Below are 21,190 nucleotides of genomic sequence, written 5' to 3' on the forward strand. Positions count from 1 at the left end.
TCTTTGTCTCCTGGTGGAGGTGGTCCACATGAGAACTGAGGAGACAGCCTGTCGCAGTTCGGAGGGCGGCATTCTGACAGATCTGAGTAATATTCCACTGCGTGTCACAAAGTTGACGAGACCACACTGGCGCTGCATAACTTACCACAGACCGGCCAATTACTTTGTACGTGGTCAACAAGGTTTCTTTGTCTGCACCCCAAGTGCTGCCAGCGAGTGACTTGAGGACCTTGTTTCTACTTTTGACTTTATTGCAGATTGCTGTGGCATGTGAGGAGAATGTGTAAGAGCTGTCAAATGTGACGCCAAGTATTTTGGGACACTTGATGGTCGGAATCATTTCTCCATCGACCATCACAGTCAGCTCAGTATTCACCTCACGAGTATTTGTAGTGAGTAGTGTGGCTGAAGATTTGGTGGCGGATATCTTCAGATTTCTTGCAGCGAAATATGAGGCAAGCTCGTTGCGGTAGACGTTCAACCTATCGCAGATGTCATCAATGGGTGGGGGGCCTGATGTCATGATCGTACAATCGTCCGCATATGATACGATCTCTATGCCGTCTGGAGGGGGTGGAATGGAGGATAGGTAGAGGTTAAACAGTGCCGGAGATATCACCCCACCTTGAGGAACTCCCTGTTTCACTCCACGGTGTTTCGACTTCTTATTCCTAAATTCCACAAATGACTGGCGACCACATAGATAATTCACGACCATCGTTTCAGGCCTGACTGGAGAGACGTGTTGGCCATGTCCTCAAATAATTTGGCATGGTTGACCGTGTCGAATGCCTTCGATAGGTCCAGTGCCACGAGGACCGTCCTATCACTTGGCCTGGGTTGATTGAAGCCACGGCAAATGTGTTGTGCTGTGCAGTCTCCGAAATCCATGTTGATGCTCGGCGAATGGAAATTCTCCTACAGGGCTCGGGAGGAGTAATGCCTCAAGCGTCTTTGCCACTGGTGAGAGAAGGGAGATCGGTCTGTACGACTCCCCCAAACTCGGGTCTTTTCCAGGCTTCAGTAGCGGGATCATTCTGCCCATTTTCCAGACATGGGGAACTATAAGAGTGTTCAATGACAGGTTGAGGACAGTGGTAAGGTATTCAACTCCAGGTGAATCCAGATTTTTCAGCATCAATGTAGAGATTCCGTTGGGGCCAACGTTTTGGAGGATTTGGCGCCACGGATGACATTTGTAACTTCGCCCACAGTAAATTGTGATGGCTGTTCAATCGGCTCGGAGACCACGAATACGGCGAATGGCTCTCCTCCTTGCCCTGCCTCTCTCGGGACTCTCTCGCACAATAAATTGACGGTTAAAGAACCTGGCGCATCTCTTCGGATCAGTCACGGTCATCTCGCCAAAAGTGACTGAGGTCCTGTCGTCCCGTCTGCCGGGGTTCGAGAGTGACTTAACAGTGGCCCACAGTTTGCCTACACCGGTGCCTAAGTTACATTGCTCCAAGTGTTCCAGCCACAAATTCCGCTTATGTTCGTTGACTACCCTGTTTATTTCCAGATTCAGCTCGCTGATTCTGGGTTTAGCGGGGTCCATAGCACGAATCTCATCACGCTCGTCTGCGAGTACCATGGCTTGCGCCGGGAAATTGGGTCGCATTTGGGGTATTCGACCGGTTGCTATAAAGCGAGCGGCTGCTGCGTTAATGATGTCTCGGAATTTCCTCTCGGCCACAAGCACATCAGAGGGGTGTGGCAGTTCACTGAAGCGGCGATTGGTATACTCTCTGAAGCCAGTCCAATTGGCCTTCTTATAATTGATAAACGTCCGGCGCTCAAAGGTTATGAAGTCGGGTGGTCGGTCGATGGTGAGAATTATGGGGAGTTGGTCTGACCCCAAAGAGATGACGGCTTGCCAGAATACGTCACTCAGGAGATCAGGGGATGCAATTGAGATGTCTGGCGAGCTGCTGCACCTCCTCGTAATCCTAGTGGGGGCATCCTCATTCACCACGCAAAACGTGGAGCTATCTATCTGCTCTGCCAAAGCTATGCCACGCTGGTCGTTACCTAGGGGAGAATGCCATGACGTGTGATGCGCATTTAAATCCCGCAGAACCAGACGATTATGGCCAGATAGCAACCCACTTATGTCGGGATATATACATGTTGTATATCTCTATCCCCCATACATTCCATGTAGGGGTCACTAGCGTCAAGCGCAGGCGAGATAGGTTTATATTGCACGGAATGGTGTATAACGAAGGCCAATCCCCCACCTCCATTCCTTGAGCGATCCTTACGTAGCACATTGTAACCGGGGTATACTATTTTCGTCATTCCGTTTGTAAAACATAGAAGTATTGGTTACAAACCCCATAAAGTATATATGCATATTCCTGATCGCCATGACATTTAAGGTCGATCTAGCCATGTCCGTGTTCGTCCGTTTAACTGTCGGTCTGTCGAAAGCACGCATCTTCTAAAGGAGCAAAGTAGGCGCTTTATAATTTGCACAAATACTTCTTATTAGTATAGGTCAGATGGAACTGTACATTGGGTAGAGATGTCTACCCACGATCCGGATTTCCCCATCGGAGGAAAATATTATGATAGATCCGGATCATAAGGACACGAGGCTATTACTAAAAGAAAGTAAGGAGTATAGTACTACGACTTCACTAATGCAGAATAAGTGCGGCAAGTGATAGCATGTGTAGAGCATGTGAGAAAGACAATGAGACGTTGGATCATTTCCTATGTTTCTATATTGCCCGTTTTTAGCGGTTTACAGACACCTGTAGATTGGAGAACAATTAAGAATTTTGTTGGTTGCACGGAACTCCTGACCTACATTTTCTTTTTCGAGGTTATTTTTTAGTACTTAGAGCGCACAACAGGCCGATTATTGGCTTAGGTGTATGTCCATAGTGGTAAGGTGCGGATTAATATCTGCATGCTCTTTCCAACCTAATCTAACCTAACCTAAGATTCTACCCAGCCAAACTTAAAGCGCTATTACTTGCGATGTGATGTTGCTCTGCAGCATGCCTTCTTAAACTCGACTCGGATTGCAATCATTGGCCTGAAAAAAGAAGAAAAAAATTATTAAACATTTTACGTAATGTATTATCGGAAAGCTTTCAATGATGTGTGAGAAGTGTGTTCCCTCTCGGTTCCTGGGTAAATTTTTACTCCACTCCCAAATACCTCTCTTTTGAGTCCTATTTTATCGTATTGGTAAATATTTCCAGTTTAGAGAGACACTTGGCCCAATTTGTAATTAGACACCTCGTGCTCTACTTTCAAATACATTTTATATGAGCTCCATAATGAGAGGTGCATAGTAACATGATCGGTAAATAAATTTTGTTTGAGTATGGGCTGGATGAGTATCAATTTCCCGAAAATCAATCAATTTAAACATCAAATAGCTTTTATATAATAGGGAGGTGTTTTCGGGTGGGGCATTTCCCTAAACACATGGCTCTTCAATTGGATATCAAATTCGTTTTTTTCTCTCAAGCACCTTTCGTTTGAGCTCTATATTGTCGTGATTGGTCTATATACCCATTTGACGGGTTTTGGACAGCGAGGCACCCGCCCCCAACAATAGAAACCATGTTTTGTTTTGACTGTGGGAGTGCAAAAAATCTGCGAGATCTGGTGCTTTTAGGGTAATGAGGGAGGTATGGCTCTCAGCCATTTCGACTCAAATATGGATATCAACTTCGTGCTGCACTCCAAAATCCATTTAATGTGAGCGTCATATTGCCATGTCCGGTAAATATGAACTGTTTGGAGGGTGTTTTGGGGCTGGGGCGGCCACCGGCACTTTGCCCTTAAAATAGATATCAAATTGGTTCTTACCGTTGATTTGAGCTCCATATTGCCATAATCGAAAATTAAGTTTAGTTTAGGGGGAGCTTAAGGACGTACCCCCAAACACTTGGCTCCAAAATTGGATATCAAATTCGTTTTCTACTCTCAAATATATTTCATTTTATTGGGTTGCCCAAAAAGTAATTGCGGATTTTTCATATAGTCGGCGTTGACAAAATTTTTCACAGCTTGTGACTCTGTAATTGCATTCTTTCTTCTGTCAGTTATCAGCTGTTACTTTTAGCTTGCTTTAGAAAAAAAATGTAAAAAAAGTATATTTGATTAAAGTTCATTCTAAGTTTTATTAAAAATGCATTTACTTTCTTTTAAAAAATCCGCAATTACTTTTTGGGCAACCCAATAGTTCCATATTTTCATACTCGGTCATTCAACCTATTTGACTTATTTGTGGAAGGAAAAGCGTCACCTAGACTTGAACACAAATTTAAATGTCATATTCGTAATCAACTCTTAATTAGCTTTCATTTGAGTCTCATATAGACATGGTCAGCTAATATGCCCATTTGGGGGTACTTTGGGGTAGGGCAACCTTCCATTACTTGGACCTAATTTTTCATGCCATATTTATAATCTACTATCGAATACTTTTCCATTGTTGAATACATTTCATTTATCTGTTTAGAGGAGTTTTTGGGTTGGGGAGGCCCGCTGGGTAATTGGACCCAAATTTTAATACGATATTCGTTTTCTAGTCTCCAATACCTCTCATTTGATATCCATATTGTGCATATCGGTCAACTTTTTGGTTTTGGATGGCGTTGTTGGTTACCCCTACAGCAACAACCGCCCCCAACCGATATCTCAAAATTATATAGCCTATGTTTCCTTCCAGACAAACTTACACAATCTGTTAAAAGGAAAGGAAAATGGGTTCATCCGTTTTTATACCCTCCACCATACGATGGGGGGTATACTAATTTCGTCATTCTGTTTGTAACTACTCGAAATATTCGTCTGAGACCCCATAAAGTATATATATTCTTGATCGTCGCGACATTTTATGTCGATCTAGCCATGTCCGTCCGTCTGTCCGTCCGTCTGTCCGTCCGTCCGTCCGTCTGTCTGTCGAAAGCACGCTAACTTCCGAAGGAGTAAAGCTAGCCGCTTGAAATTTTGCCCAAATACTTCTTATTAGTGTAGGTCGGTTGGTATTGCAAACGGGCCATATCGGTCCATGTTTTGATATAGCTGCCATATAAACCGATCTTGGGTCTTGAGTTCTTGAGCCTCTAGAGTGCGCAATTCTTATCCGATTGGATTGAAATTGTGCACGAAGTGTTTTGTTATGATATCCAACAACTGTGCCAAGTATTGTTCAAATCGGTCCATAACCTGATATAGCTGCCATATAAACCGATCTTGGGTCTTGACTTCTTGAGCCTTTAGAGTGCGCAATTCTTATCCGATTGGAATGAAATTGTGCACGACGTGTTTTGTTATGATATCCAAAAACTGTGCCAAGTATGGTTTAAATCGGTTTATAACCTGATATAGCTGCCATATAAACCGATCTTGGGTCTTGACTTCTTGAGCCTCTAGAGTGCGCAATTCTTATCCGATTGGAATGAAATTTCGCACGACGTGTTATGTCATGATATGCAACAACTGTGCCAAGAATGGTTTAAATCGGTTTATAACCTAATATAGCTGTCATATAAACAGATCTTGGGTCTTGACTTCTTGAGCCTCTAGAGGGCGCAATTCTTATCCGATTTGAATGAGCTTTGGCACGACGTGTTATGTCATGATATCCAACAACTGTGCCAAGTATGGTTCAAATCGGTTCATATCCTGATAGAGCTGTCATATAAACCGATCTGGGATCTTGACTTCTTGAGCCTGTAGAGGCCTCAATTATTATCCGATTTGCCTGAAATTTTGTATGACGGATTCTCTCATGACCATTATTACGGTCTGAATAGGTCTATAGCCCTATACAGCTCCCATATAAATCGATCTCTCTATTTTACTTCTTGAGCCCCCAAAGGGCGCAATTCTTATTCGAATTGGCTGACATTTTACATAGGTCTCCAACATATAATTTAATTGTGGTCCAAACCGGACCATATCTTGATATCGCTCTAATAGCAGAGGAAATCTTTTCTTATATCCTGTTTTGCCTTAGAAGAGATGCCGGGAAAAGAACTCGACAAATGCGATCCATGGTGGAGGGTATATAAGATTCGGCCCGGCCGAACTTAGCACGCTTTTACTTGTTGATTCTACGAAATAAACAAAAAAACCGAGTCCCATATAGTCATGATGGGTCATATGCCCATTTAAGGCGTTTTTGGGGCGTAGAGTTACGCCCTATACTTCGATCTACCGAATACCTTTTATTTGAGGTCCATATTGACATGAACGTCCAATATATGTGTTTGGGGGAATTTCGGGGTTGGGCGACCCTATGGGTACTCAGACCCAATTTTTAGTACCAAATTCTCATTCTATTTTCCAATAACTTCCCCTTGATACCCATATTGTCCCGATCGGTCCACTTTTCCGAAATCAACAAATTATAAAGCCTATTACTCCTTGCTGACCATATTCGCAATCTACTACCGGAATATCTTTCATTTGAGTCCCATATTGTCATGATCGTTCAAAAAAACCTATTATAGGTGGTTTCGGAATTGGGGCGGCCCCCCAGTTACTTGGATCCAATTTTTAATATGAAATTCGTACTCTACTCCTGAATACCTTTCATTTGAGTACCATATTGTCCCGATCGGTTCACTTTTAAGGGGGAGGGTCCGCCCACCCCTCCGATATCGAAAAATTATATAGCCTTTGTTCCCTTCCAGATCAACCTACACAATCTGTGAAAATTTCAAGGTAATCGGTTCAGCCGTTTTTGAGTCTGCACGGAACAAACAAATACAAATTCAATTTTATATATAAGAAGATATAAGACTAGCTGGACCGATGAGCTTCGCCACAACCCGATTTTTAATGGGGTTCAACATAAATGATCATTTGTTGGGTTCATGGTGGTGGGGCAGTCTTCTAAATACTTGATCCAATATATTAATCAGACTTATACATAATTGATCCTACATTTGATAAACATTTTGACCAAATCGGCCTAAATGCTCGTTATTAGGGTGCGGTGGGTATACCTCCGCACTCTTTTGGCAGTTTAAGAGGTGCGACGGAACCCCTAACCAAATGTTTACATCAGATTCATAAATCCCACAACCTTTCATTGGATTCCTATATTGTCCCAATTAATACACCTGGTCACTTGGGGGTTTTTGAGAAGTGGGAATGCCCCATAGTTACTTGGTCCCTGACATTAGAGATTTGTACTCTGCGTTCAAATACCATTCATTTGATAACCATACAAATTCGTACTTCCAACGACAATTCATTGGATTCCGATTTTGTCCAAAAATGGTATACATGGTCTGTTTGTCTAAGGAAGATTCTGTCCTAGAGACCTATTACGGTGGGGTATATTCAGAAGTCGGAGAATGTATGGAGAATGTCTAGTGAAGAAACACTAGAACTACTCGTTGATACACATTTCCCGGGAGATTCTCCAACGGAAAACGTGGCGCCAGAAGAGGTTGTCACTGGTATGCATTCGTCGGAGGCCATTAGGGAAATTGTGTCTGAGCCGAAAATCCTTTGGGAGGTAGGAAGTTTCGACTTCATTAAGTTGCCAGGCTCTTATGATATATCACCGGTTGAATAACAAACTGTGTCTGATAGACTCGAATCCTGGCTAAGGGAGGAAACCCCTACCACACGAAGGCAAAAGATTTTCGTCCTATTAGTCTGTCATCCTTTATGCTGAAGACTCTTGAGAGGTTGATCGAAACATATCTTAGGGCAAAGATCCCTGGAGATCGTCTGTCGCGGCAACAGCATGCATAAAGTAAAGGCAAATCCACTGAAACAGCCCTTCGCGACCTAGTCGGCTATATAGAGGGTTCTCTCGCTGTCAAGGAATATACAATGTTAGCATTTGCTGACACTGAAGGTGCTTTCAATAATGTAAAACCGACGTCAATCATGAAGGAGTTGGAGTTTCCGGGCATCAACTCATCCCTAAGAAAGTTTATAAACAACTTACTTACTAAAAGATGCATTACGCAAGGCTTGGGATCTGTGGATCTAAAAAGATAGATCAGCAGAGAAACGCCTCAAGGCGGTGTACTGTCTCCTCTACTTTGGAATATAGCCATTACTTATATATTATTGTCTCTGGAAGAAAATGGAGTAAAAGTGGTCGTGGCGTTTGCTGATGACGTGGCAATTGCCGTTAGGGGAAAGTTTCTCAGCACTCTAAGAGATATACTTCAGGAAGCTCTACATACAACAGCAAAGTGGGCTACCGAAGGTGGTCTGGGTATACATCGGTGCAAGAGAAAAGTAGTTCTTTTCAGCAGAAGCTGCAAGTTTGTCTCCTTTGGATAGAGAGAATGTTTCATTTACAGATAGCTCAAAATACCTGGGTATTTTGCTGAACAGGAAATTAAACTTCAAATCCGACATTTTGGAAAGGGGAAAGAAATGCAACTCTTGCCCTGGACACCTGCAAGAGAGCCATTGTCAAAAGTTGGGGGGTTTAGACCGCGTGTCATGCATTGGGTATATACTGCAGTTGTCAGACCTGTAATGCTATATGGTGTTGTGGTCTGGTGGACGGCGCTTCAAAAATCCACCCACTGCCCAATACTTAAGCGGATTCAAAGGATGGCTTCTTTGTGCATCACAACCGCACTGATGCACTGAATTTAATGCTATATCTTATGCCTCTAGACACTGTTTTATCCTTCATACAATATCCGATGTTCCAGGCAGTGTGGATTACACCCTACCTGAGCCGTTTTTTGATAAAAATTACTGTACCACTATTCCTAATAGAGCCGATTGGAATTACGACATCCCTGGTAACAGAAGTTGCATGGACTTCTATTGGGATGGTTCCAAACTAAACGACTAGGTGGGCTTTGAGGTGTACTCTAAAGATCTAGAACTGTTTATATCGAAAAGGTTACCCGACCACTGTAGTGTGTATCAAGCGGAGATCCTTGCAATTAAGGAAGAAGTTTGGTATAAATATCTTCTCAGACAGCCAGGCAGCCATTAAATCACTGAAGAATGTATTTCTGAATACAAGAACCGCCCTCGACTATCGCAGTTTTCTCAACGAAATAGCTGAACAGTTCAAAATTCACCTGTAGTACAGTTTTCAGACCTATAATGCTATATGGTGTTGTGGTCTGGTGGACGGCGCTTCAAAAATCCACCTATTGTTCAATACTTAACCGGATTCAAAGGATGGCTTCTTTGTGCATCACACCTGCGCTGAGGACGACACCATCTGATGCACTGAATTGAATGCTACATCTTATGCCTCTGGTCATTGTGGGTAGGCAAATGGCAGCGACCACTGCCGTGAGGTTAGGGGAGCTTTCTCATTGATCATGTGGCGGCTACGGACACTGTCTTATCCTTCATACAATATCCGATTTTCCAGGCAGTGTGGATTACACCCTACCTGATCCGCATTTTTGATGAGAAGTACTAAACCCCTATTCCCGATAGAACCGATTGGATCTACGATATCCCTGGTAACAGAAGTTACATAGACTTCTATTGCGATGGTTCCAAACTAAACGACCAGGTGGGCTTTGGGGTGTACTCAAAAGATCGAGAACTGGTCATACCGAAAAGGTTACCCGACCACTGTAGTGTGTATCAAGCGGAGATCTTTGCAATTAAGGAAGAAGATTGGTATAAATATCTTCTCAGTCAGGCAGGCAGCCATTAAATACCTGGAGAACGTATTTCTTAACACAAGAACAGCCCTCGACTGTCGCAGATCTCTCAACGAGATGGCTGAACAGTTCAAAATTCACCTGTTCTACAGTTGTCAGACCTATAATGCTATATGGTGTTGTAGTCTGGTGGACGGCGCTTCAAAAATTTACCTACTGTTAAATACTCAACAAGATCCAAAGAATGGTTTGTATGTGCATCACACATGCACTGAGGACGACACCATCTGATGCACTGAATTTAATGTTAGACCTAATACCTCTGGACATTGTGGCTAGACAAATTGCAGCGATCACAGCCGTGAGGTTAGGGGAGCTTTCTCATTGATCATGTGGCGGCTACGGACACCGTCTTATCCTTCATACAATATCCGATTTTCCAGGCAGTGTGGATTACACCCTACCTGAGCCGCATTTTTGATGAAAAGTACTGAACCCCTATTCCCGATAGAACCGATTGGAACTACGATATACCTGGTAACAGAAATTACATAGACTTCTATACGAATGGTTCCAAACTACACTGCCGGGCCACAGAGGTATGCCAGTGAATTGTAAAGCGGACGAGCTTGGGAGACTAGAAACTACCTTACACATTCCAGGGATACTGGAATCTGTGGGTATGCCTCTAGCGACATGTAAGCTAAGTTTTCAGGACCAGGCCCGAAGGACAACGAATGATAGATGGTCACAAAGAGGCGGCTGTAAGCATTCCAAAACTATGTGACCTAATCTAATCTTGAGGAGGTCTAGCGCTTTGCTGTCATTGGCTAGAAAAGTCGTCTCATTCATAGTGTCCGTCATGACAGGTCACTGTCTAATCGGAAGACATGCTGACAGACTGAAGGTTGCCAGCAACGACTTTTGCAGAAGCTGTGAGGACATCAAAGAAGAAGAGAGTATAGGACACCTTCTGTGTGTGTGTGTGTGCCACACTAGGAATTAGAAGAAGTTCCACTTTAGGTTCTTATTTCCTTGAGAACTGGACTGATTTAGCGGATGTGAACTTTCGCAAGTTATTGGGCTTTTCAAAGCGATCTGGATGGTTCAACGGTAGTAACTAGAAGGCATATTCCTTCTTCTGGACGAAAACGTCTAAGTGAGTCTGATAACAGACTGCCACTTAAACCTAACCTAACCCTAACCTATCTCCAGCATGTCGCATTTTTAGTCACATGACCTTGTCGACCAAAGGTTGTGGATAAACTAAAGGTTACAAGTTTGAAAGTGTCAGAGGAAATAAAGACTCAATTTTCGCCATACATTATTTAGTATTGAATTCTTCTTGAAATTTATGCTTATAAAAAGTCTATAAATCATCGTTTTTCTTACCATCTACTGATCATATGATTTTTTTTTTTCATTTGTTTCCCATAGGCCCACTTGATTATTCGGTAGTTTATTGTCGCATTTGCCAAACTAAGGTATGACAATAATTCAGATTTTTCCAAAGATAAATTCAGCAGAATAGCACATAAGTTTCCTCTGTGCTACCTGTGGCAGACAACTTAATGTTCCATTGTCGCCAGTTGTTAATGAAAGTAAGCCTCCCCATAGCCTATTCAAAAACATAGCCAGCCCAATGCCCCATTGGCCTATTTCCATATGACAGAGAGCGAGAGAGAGCAGAGCAAACGCACATTGCCTTGGTGGAAAATTGCATATTGGCAAGAATCCAAATGCAGAGCATCCATAGCCATAGGAGAACTGATTTAGCTGTGTGCTACCATTTGACGATGAATCGTTGACGCCGGTAGAAATGCAACGAAATGGAAAATAAAATCAGTTTGTGGACAATTTATAATGATCTCATAAATACCCCCGCCCAAAGAAATAGTTGTAAAAATTTGAAACAGCGATTGTAATTTGCAGTTTCATTTTCAGTATACCAAGGTTTTGCCCGCCCAAGAGATTGTGTCAGTTGGCAATGTGCCTATGATTACCAGTTTGGTATAAATTATCTATCAGCAAATATTCCGGAAATTATGTTTCTTTTTTTTTGGCAATTCAATGTGGGCAAAATGAGTTGCAAAAGGCAACTGACTGTGAGAAACCATTGAATCCACACTGAAGAGAAAATGTAATTCCAATATTAATGATAATGAGTTAATAATTTGTTCGTAATCTTCGAAACTAAAGTCTCATGTCGATATCTTAAATATGATGGCAAAAAAAAAACAACAACAACAAGAGTAGGGAAAGTCAGGTAAACATAGAATATTGAAGAACAACTGTTATGCTATAGGAGCTATATCAAGTTATAGTTCGACTCGGACCATAAATGAATGCTGAACATTGTAGAAGTCATTGTCTAATATTTCAGTTCACTCGGATAAAAATTGCGCCTTGTAAGGGTTCAAGGAGCAAAATCGGCAGATAGGTTTATATGGGAGCTGCATGAAGCTATTGATCGATTCAAACCATATTAGACATGTATGTTGAAGGTCATGAGAGAAGCCGTTGTACAAAATTTCAGCCAAATAGAATGAGAATTGCGCCCTCTAGAGGCTCAAGAAGTCAAGATCCCAGATCGGTTTATATGGCAGCTATATCAGGTTATGAACCAATATAAACCATACTCAGCACAGTTGTTGGAAGTCCTAACAAAACACCTCATGCAAAATTTCAGCCAAATCGGATGAGAATTGCGCGCTCCATTGGCTCAAGAAGTCAAGATCCCAGATCGGTTTATATGGCAGCTATATCAGGTTATGTACCGATTTCCGCCATATTTAGCACACTTATTGGAAGTCCTAACAAAACACCTCATGCAACATTTTAGCCAAATCGGATGAGAATTGCGCGCTTTATTGGCTCAAGAAGTCAACACCCAAGATCGGTTTGTACGGCAGCTATATCAAAACATGCTCCGATTTGAACCATACTTATTGCAGATGTTGGGAGTGATACCAAAAGACTACGTGCAAAATTTCAGTCAAATAGGACGAGAATTGCGCCCTTTAGAGGCTCAAGAAGTCAAGACCCAAGATCGGTTTATATGGCAGCTATATCAAAACATGGACCGATTTGGCCCATTTAGAATCTCAACCGATCTACACAACCGACCTGTACCACAGTAGGGTATAACAAGTAAAAGCGTGGTTAGTTTGGCCGGACCGAATCTTGGGAACCCACCACCATGGACACTTCTGTCAAACATTTGTTAAACCACCAAAAATTAAAGCTTCTAGGAACCGAATGGGAATGATCCGCAGACCGGTTTATGTAAATTTTGCCCATGAACATTCCACTAAGGAAAAATTTTTGCTCTTGGTCTCGCCAGGATTTGAACCTGGTCGATCTAGCCATGTTCGTCCGTCGATACGTCCGTCTGTCCGTCCGTCTGTCCGTCCGTCTGTCCGTCCGTCTGTCCGTCCGTCTGTCCGTCCGTCTGTGTGTCGAAAGCACGCTAACTTTTAAAGGAGCAAAGCTAGCCGCTTAAAAATTTACATAAATACTTCTTATTAGTGTAGGTCAGTTGGGATTGTAAATGGACTATAACGGTCCATGTCTTGATATAGCTGCCATATAAACCGATCTTGGATCTTGACTTCTTGAGCCACTAGAGGGCGCAATTCCTATCTGATTTGGCTGATATTTGGCATTAGGTGTTTTCTTTTGATTTCCAACAACTGTGCTAAGTATGGTTGTAATCGGTCCATAACCTGATATAGCTGTCATATAAATCTACAATATACGGGGTCTAGACTCCTTGAGCGTCTTGAGGGCACAATTTCTTTCCAATTTGACTGAAATTTTGCACGTTGTATTCTGTTATGACTTTCAACAACTGTGCTAAGTGTGGTTCTAATCGGCCCATAACCTCATATAGGTGCCATTTAAACCGATCTGGGATCTTGACTTCTTGAGTCACTAGAGGGCGCATTTCATATCCGATTTGGCTCAAATTTCGCACGACGTGTTTTGTTATAACTTTTAAAAATTGTGCTAAGTATGGTTTAAAGCGGCCCATAACCTGATATAGCTGTCATTAAAACCGATCTGGGATCTTGACTTCTTGAGTTACTAGAGGGCGCATTTCATATCCGATTTGGCTAAAATTTTGCACGACGTGTCTTGTTATAACTTCTAACAACTGTACAAAGTATGGTTTAAATCGATCCATAACCTGATATAGCTGTCATTAAAACCGATCTTGGATCTTGACTTCTTGAGCCTCCAGAGGGCGCAATAATTATCCGATTTAGCTGTAATTTGTGTACAACGACTTCTCCCATGACCTTTAACATACGCTTTAGATATGGTCCGAATCGGTCTATAGCCTTATACAGCTCCCATATAAAGCTATCTCTCAATTTTACTTCTTGAGCCCCTAAATGGCGTAATTCTTACTCGACCTATTATAGTCTCCAAAATTCAATTCAATTGTGGTCCTAACCGGACCATAATTTGTTTATGCCACATTTCGTTAAAATCTGATTAAAAAATGCACCATTTGTGAACCTATTGCTATTACAAAATATGGTTCGATTAGTATCAAACTCGGCGCATGGGAGAACATTTTTTCCACTAGCCAAATGTAGAATGGTGTTCCAAGCGTCTCGATCTTTTGCGCTCATTTCATAATCCCTGACACCAAGTTGTCTCCCACAACTTGATCTTTCCATCGGGCTTTTGGTCTTCCCGTTTTGCGTGTACCACCGTGTTTGCCTTCAAAAGACTTCTTTGCTGGAGTTGCTTCATCCATTCTGACAACATGACCTAGCCAACGCAGCTGTTGTATTTTGATAGGTGTAACTAGGCTATCGTCGTCATACAGCTCGTGGTTCATACGACACCTATATTCTCCATTAACGCTAACTGGTCCTTATATTTTACGAAGAATCTTTCTCTCAAACACTCCACGCACTGCCTCATCTGCTTTCACAAGTATCCATGCCATATAACAACACGGGTAGTATCAGTGTCTTGTAAAGTCCAAATGGTGTTTTATGCAGGCACCTGCCATGATGGTCTAATCCTGCAGCGCTCTTAACCCCGGGTGAAAACGATGCGTCTATCAAGGCCCCCATACATAGACGAAGCTAGCATGTGTACCAATTTGAGTTCACATTGTCTGGGCGTGTCCTCCCCCGTGGTTAGGGACAAAGCACTATTCAAACTCTTTCCGTTCAATGGGTCACGAAACCCGGTTGAGTACATGCAACTCCACACATCATCGAAATGCCCTTCCTGCGATTTTAGATGTAAAACCACAGCAAACACGTTGCTCCCAACAGCATTTCCGGCTTTATAAGGGTATTCTTGGTCGTCCTTAACATCTAAGACGATCTAGCCATGTCCATCCCTCTGTCCGTCCGTCAGTCTGTTAAAATCATGCAACGGTCTTTAAAAATAGAGTTGCTGAGCTGAAACTTTGCACAGATTCTTGTTTTGTCCATAAGCAGGCTATGCTCTAAAATGGGCTATATCGGACTATATCATAATATAGCCCCTATATAAACCGATCCGCCAGCTAAAGGTCTTGGGCCCATTAGAGCTAGATTTATTATCTGATTTTGCTGAAATTTGGGACAGTGAGTTGTGTTAGGACCTTCGATATCACCCTTCAATTTGGCCCAGATCGGTTCATATTCGGATACAGCTGCCATGTAGACCAATCTCTCGATTTAAGGTTTTGGGCCGATGTTGCCGAAATTTGGGACAGTGAGTTGTATTAGGCCCTTGGGCCCATAAAAGGTGCATTTAATGTCCAATTTTGCCAAAATTTGGGACAGTGAGTTGTGTTAGTCCCTTCGACATCCTTCATCAATTTGGCTCAGATCGGTAGAGAACTGGATATAGCTGCCATATAGGACGATCTCTCGATTTAAGGTCTTAGGCCCATAAAAGGCTCATTTATTAACCCATTTCTTCGAAATTTGTTAAAGCGAGTTGTGTTAGGCCCCTCGACATCCTTTATCGATTTGACTCAGATCGTTCCAGATTTGGATATAGCTGCCGTATAGACCGATTTCTCGATTTAAGGGTTTGGGCCCATAAAAGGCGTATTTATTGTCCAATTTTCCCAAAATTTGGGACAGTAAAATGTGTTAGGCCCTTCAACACTCGTCTTCAATTTGGCCTAGATCGGTCCAGATTTGGAAATAGCTGCCATATAGACCGATCTCTCGATTTAAAATCTTGGGCCCATAAAAGGCGCATTTATTGTCCGATTTCGCCTAAATTTGGGACAAAGAGTTGTGTCAGGACCTCCGACATTCGTTATCAATTTGACTCAGATCGGTCCAGATTTGGATATAGCTGCCATATAGACCGATCTCTCGATTTAAGGTTTTGGGCCCATAAAAGGGGTATTTATTGTCCAATTTTGCCAAAATTTGGGACAGTGAGTTGTGTTAGAACCTTTGACGTCCCTCTTCAATTTGGCTCAGATCGGTCCAGATTTGGATATAGCTGCCGTATAGACCGATCTCTCGATTTAAGGGTTTGGGCCCATAAAAGGCGTATTTATTGTCCAATTTTGCCAAAAATTTGGGACAGTAAAATATGTTAGGCCCTTCAACACTCGTCTTCAATTTGGCCTAGATCGGTCCAGATTTGGAAATAGCTGTCATATAGACCGATCTCTCGATTTAAAGTCTTGGGCCCATAAAAGACGCATTTATTGTCCGATTCCGCCTAAATTTGGGACAGTGAGTTGTGTCAGGACCTCCGACATTCGTTACTAATTTGACTCAGATCGGTCCAGATTTGGATATAGCTGCCATATAGACCGATCTCTCGATTTAAGGTTTTGGGCCCATAAAAGGCGTATTTATTGTCCAATTTTGCCATAATTTGGGACAGTGAGTTGTGTTAGGCCCTTCGATATCACCCTTCAATTTGGCCCAGATCGGTTCATATTCGGATACAGCTGCCATGTAGACCAATCTCTCGATTTATGGTTTTGGGCTCATAAAAGGCCGATGTTGCCGAAATTTGGGACAGTGAGTTGTATTAGGCCCTTGGGCCCATAAAAGGCGCATTTATTGTCCAATTTTGCCATAATTTGGGACAATGAGTTGTGTTAGGCCCTTCGATATCCTTCATCAATTTGGGTCAGATCGGTCCAGATTTGGATATAGCTGCCATGTAGACCAATCTCTCGATTTAAGGTTTTGGCCTCATTAAAGGCCGATGTTGCCAAAATTTGGGACAGTGAGTTGTGTTAGGTCCTTCGAAATCCTTCATCAATTTGACTCAGATCGGCCCAGATTTGGATATAACTGCCATATAGGCCGATCTCTCGATGTAACGTCTTAGGCCCATAAAAGGCGCATTTTTGTCCGATTTCGCCGAAATTCGGGACAGTGAGTTGTGTCAAGCCCTCGATATACTTCTGCAATTTGGCCCAGATCGGTCCAGATTTGAATATAGCCGCCATATAGACCGATCTTTCGATTTCGGATTTTGACGAAAAGTGGTTTCCATATATACACGAGGTGGTGGGTATCCAAAGTTCGGCTTGGCCCAACTTAACGCCATTTTATTTGTTCTGTACCTGCTGTTTTTATGCCTTACACCACTACTCTGGTACAGGGTATTATTTTATTAGAAAATTTCATTCAAAGAACTTGACGTATGCGATCCATGGTGAAGGGTATTAAGGATGCGGCCCGCCCGAACTTAGCACGCTTTTACTTGTTTTCTGTTTTCTACCACTGTGTGACGGTAAACTGGAGCGATGCGATGGTAAAGGGCAGGATTGTCATCGCATCGTCAGCGGAGGGTTCGATTTGGAAGATTGTGACTACATGAACTCCATTGTTTATCTTTTTAAGGTGCTTCGATGAATTTTGGCTTTGTTTGGATTTTTGGATTATATCACAATATTTTGGTATTGAGGTTGAGGTAAATTTTTATACCCAACACCATAGAATGAAGCGTATACTGGTCTAGTCATTCCGTTTATAGCACCTCGAAATATTGATTTGGGAAGCCTTAAATTACATATGAGTGTTCTTGATCGTTTTGACATTCTTAGCCGATGTAGTCATGTCCGTCCGTCTTTCCGTCTTTCCGTCTATTGAAATCACGATAGTATTCGAACAACTAAAGATATCCGCTTGAAATTTTGGACCGATACTTTTTATTGATTTAGGTCGTTGAGTATTACAAATGGCCTATATCCATTCAGATTAAGATGTAGCTCGCACATAAAACGATCTTCTGATTTTACTTCTTTAGCGCCTGGAAGCCGCAATTGAATCCGATTTGGCTGAAATTTCGCACAAAGTGTTTTGTTATGACTTCCGTGACCGTGACCGAGTTCGATCGAAATCGGTCTATAACCATTATAGGAAGGTCATCTCTCATGTAAACAGACCTGTCCATTAGTCTTCTACGGTTCCTAGAAGTTCGCTAATTGCGTAAAATTTGGTATGTATGCTCTTCACCTAATTTCATTTGAGTAAATTTGTAGCAGAATCTAAGGTGGTGGTGGAATCAAGATTTGGTACGGCCACATCGTTTTTTATATGACCCGAAAAGAAAACACAAATTTTTAAACTTCAAAAATCAATTCTCTGGTTTGTCATAACTTAAATAAAAGAACAACCCATGTGTTTTTGAGGAAATATTTAAAGCTTGTATTCAAAGTAAATAATTCGATTGTCACTATTCCTCAGATTCCGCTAACTGATGGCATCTTTGTGCATTTGCCATGCATACCTGTCGTTTCGACAATGCTTCAATGAATGTTTCCAACTCAGTTCTCATCAAAGTAGCACTTGTCCCAGCAACAATAGTTCCACATTTGCGTCACATGTTTTCAGCCATTAGAGATGGGTACGTGATGTATTCGTTTGTTGAACGAGTGTGTATTGCCACTCCTTCCGGTTCCTTTTCCGTGTTGCTCATGCATTGGTTTCATGATAACACAAGAAACTTAAATTTATGGATATTTATGTGAAACGAGAGGTGCTTTAACAACTGAATATTAAATAGAAATCATTTTGTTTGAACATGATTTAAAAGGGAAAAAGAAATAATAAAAAAAAATGTGCCAACAACTGTATCTGCTTCAATGGTTCCTTAGAAAGCTTGATGTAAGTCGAAGTTTAATATACAGCAAAGAGACCATGATAAGAGTTGGAGTGTCGTGCAGCAAGCGTAGCGTAATGAAGGCATATGGGGAGAATGCAAAGGAATAGAAGCATGGATGCACTTTGTGGCACTGAAGAGCTGGAATGAAATCAAACATTAATACAAAACAAGTAAAAGCGCGCTTAGTTCGTTAGGGCCGAATCTTGGGAACCCACCACCATGGATGTATACAAAATAAATTTAGTTGGTGGGTATAATTTTATTCTACATAACAAACTTCTGTCAAAATAACAAACATTAAAGCTAGGAACCGAACAAGGATGATCGAGAGACCGGTTTACATGGGAACTATATTAGGTCGTGGACCGATTTGGACCGTACTAGGCACAAATATTGGACGTCAAAACATAGATGTTGGACGTCAAAACAGAGCACTACCTGCAAAATTTCATCCAAATCGGGCAAAAATTGAGGCTTTTAAAGGCTCAAAAAGTCAGATCGGGAGATCGGTTTTTATAGGAGCTATATCAGGTTATAGACCGGTTTGGACCGTACTTGCCACAGTTGTTGGAAGTCATAACAGAATACCGCATGCAAAATTTCAGCCAAATCGGACAAAAATTGCGGCTTCCAGGGGCTCAAGAAGTCAAATCGGGGAATCGGTTTATATGGAAGCTACATCTAAATCTGAACCGATATGGCCCATTTGCAATCCCCAAAAACCTTCATCAAGTGGCTAGCTCTACGCTTTCAACCGCTATCGTGATTTCGACAGAGCGACATGGCTAGATCGACTCAGAGCGTCGAGACGATCAAGACTATATAGACTTTATGGGGTTTTAGTCGAATATTTCAAGGTGTTACAAACGGAATGACTAGATTAAAACACCTCCATGCTATGGTGTTGGGTATAAAAACAAGCCATCAAATAAATGATTTTGATATGAACCTACCCTCCTTAAAAGATATGACAGGAGCTGCTGAACTCCGTAGATACCTTCAAACTACATCCTGAAGAAGTAATCTAAAGTATGTCGTCCAGCTAGAAATAGGTCGAAAGCAGCAGGGACTAAAGGATTGCCAGATGAGCTTTATAAACCGCAGTCGGCACACCAAGCCATATATGGTCCGATCTGGATGATATTCAACAAAAAGGTGTAGAGGGGTACCAAAACTCACTGTTTCAGATTTCATCAAAATAGGATGAAAAATGCTCCTTTTATGGGTTCAATACTGTATATAGAGAGATATGTCTGTATGGCAGCTATATCCAAATATGGTTCGATCTGGACGGTATTAAAGAAAAATGTGTAGAAGGTCACCAAAGCTCACTGGTTCAAATTTCATCGAAATCGAATGAAAAATCCACCTTTTATAGTCTCAATACTTTATATCGGCCGATCGGACTATATGGCAGCTAGATGAAAGATGAAAAATGCTCCTTTTATGGGTTCAATACAGTATATAAAGAGATCTGTCTGTATGGCAGGTATATCCAAAAATGGTCCGATCTGGACGATATTTAAGAAAAAGGTGTAGAGGGGTACCAAAGCTCACTGGTTCAAATTTCATCGAAATCGAATGAAAAATGCTCCTTTTATAGGCTTAATACTCTCAATCGTCCAGATATGGTACGATCTGGACGATATTCAACAAAAGGGTATGGAGGGGTACCAAGTCTTATTGTTCCATTAAAATCGGTTGAAAAATACGTCTTTTATGGGCTCAATACATTATGTCTGGGGATCGGTTTATATGGCAGCTATATCCAAATATGGTGCGATCTGGCCAATTTTTGAGAGGAATAGGTAAGGGTCTGCCAGAACTCACTTTACAAAATTTCATCGAAATCGGGTAATGAATGGATCTTTTATGGCATAAATAGCCTATATCTGGAGAAAAGGGGCGGTCGATCTATAGGGCAGCTACATTCAAATATGGTCCTATCTGGACCACAATTCACAGAATTGGGTAAGGGCCTACCAGAACTTAATGTACCAAATTTCATCGAAATTGAATGAAAAATTTGCAATTTATTGCCTCAAGACCTTAAGTCTGGAGGTCGGTCTATATAGCGGCTATCTTATATATAAAAATCAATTTGTGTTTGTTTGTGTGTTTGTTTGTGTGTTCCTTATAGACTCAGAAACGGATGAACCGATTTTCTTGAAATTTTCAATGACCCCGTGGTGAAAATAGGGTACTACATATTTTGATATCTGAAGGGGGGGAAATATGGAAATATGGGGCTTAAATAAAAGGTATTTGAATGTAGAATACGAATGGGGGCCCGCCTCTCACCAAAAACATCCCCCAAAGGGGACAAATTTACGACCATAGCAATATGGGGCTCAATTGAAAGGTCTTTGGGAGTAAAGCACGAATTTGATATCAATATTCGGGAAAATTGTCTATGGGGCCACGCCACCCTCACAACACCACCCAAATGGTAAGTATTTGCTGACCATTGCAATATGGGGCTCAAATAA

At 41.8% G+C, this 21,190-nt stretch overlaps 1 protein-coding gene across 1 annotated transcript in view; it reads right to left on the bottom strand.

Moving 5' to 3' along the window:
* Positions 1 to 2,740: 2,740 nt before the first annotated feature.
* The window catches only part of LOC131994024 (uncharacterized), a 54,037-nt gene continuing 35,587 nt past the window's right edge, over positions 2,741 to 21,190 (bottom strand). The window contains exon 2 of the mRNA XM_059360087.1: positions 2,741 to 3,046. Coding sequence (XP_059216070.1) covers positions 2,980 to 3,046 — 67 coding nt within the window. The 3' untranslated portion in view covers positions 2,741 to 2,979. The remainder of the gene's footprint in view (positions 3,047 to 21,190) is intronic.

The sequence above is a fragment of the Stomoxys calcitrans genome, chromosome 1 (genome assembly GCF_963082655.1).
Source record: "Stomoxys calcitrans chromosome 1, idStoCalc2.1, whole genome shotgun sequence".
NCBI lineage: Eukaryota > Metazoa > Arthropoda > Insecta > Diptera > Muscidae > Stomoxys > Stomoxys calcitrans.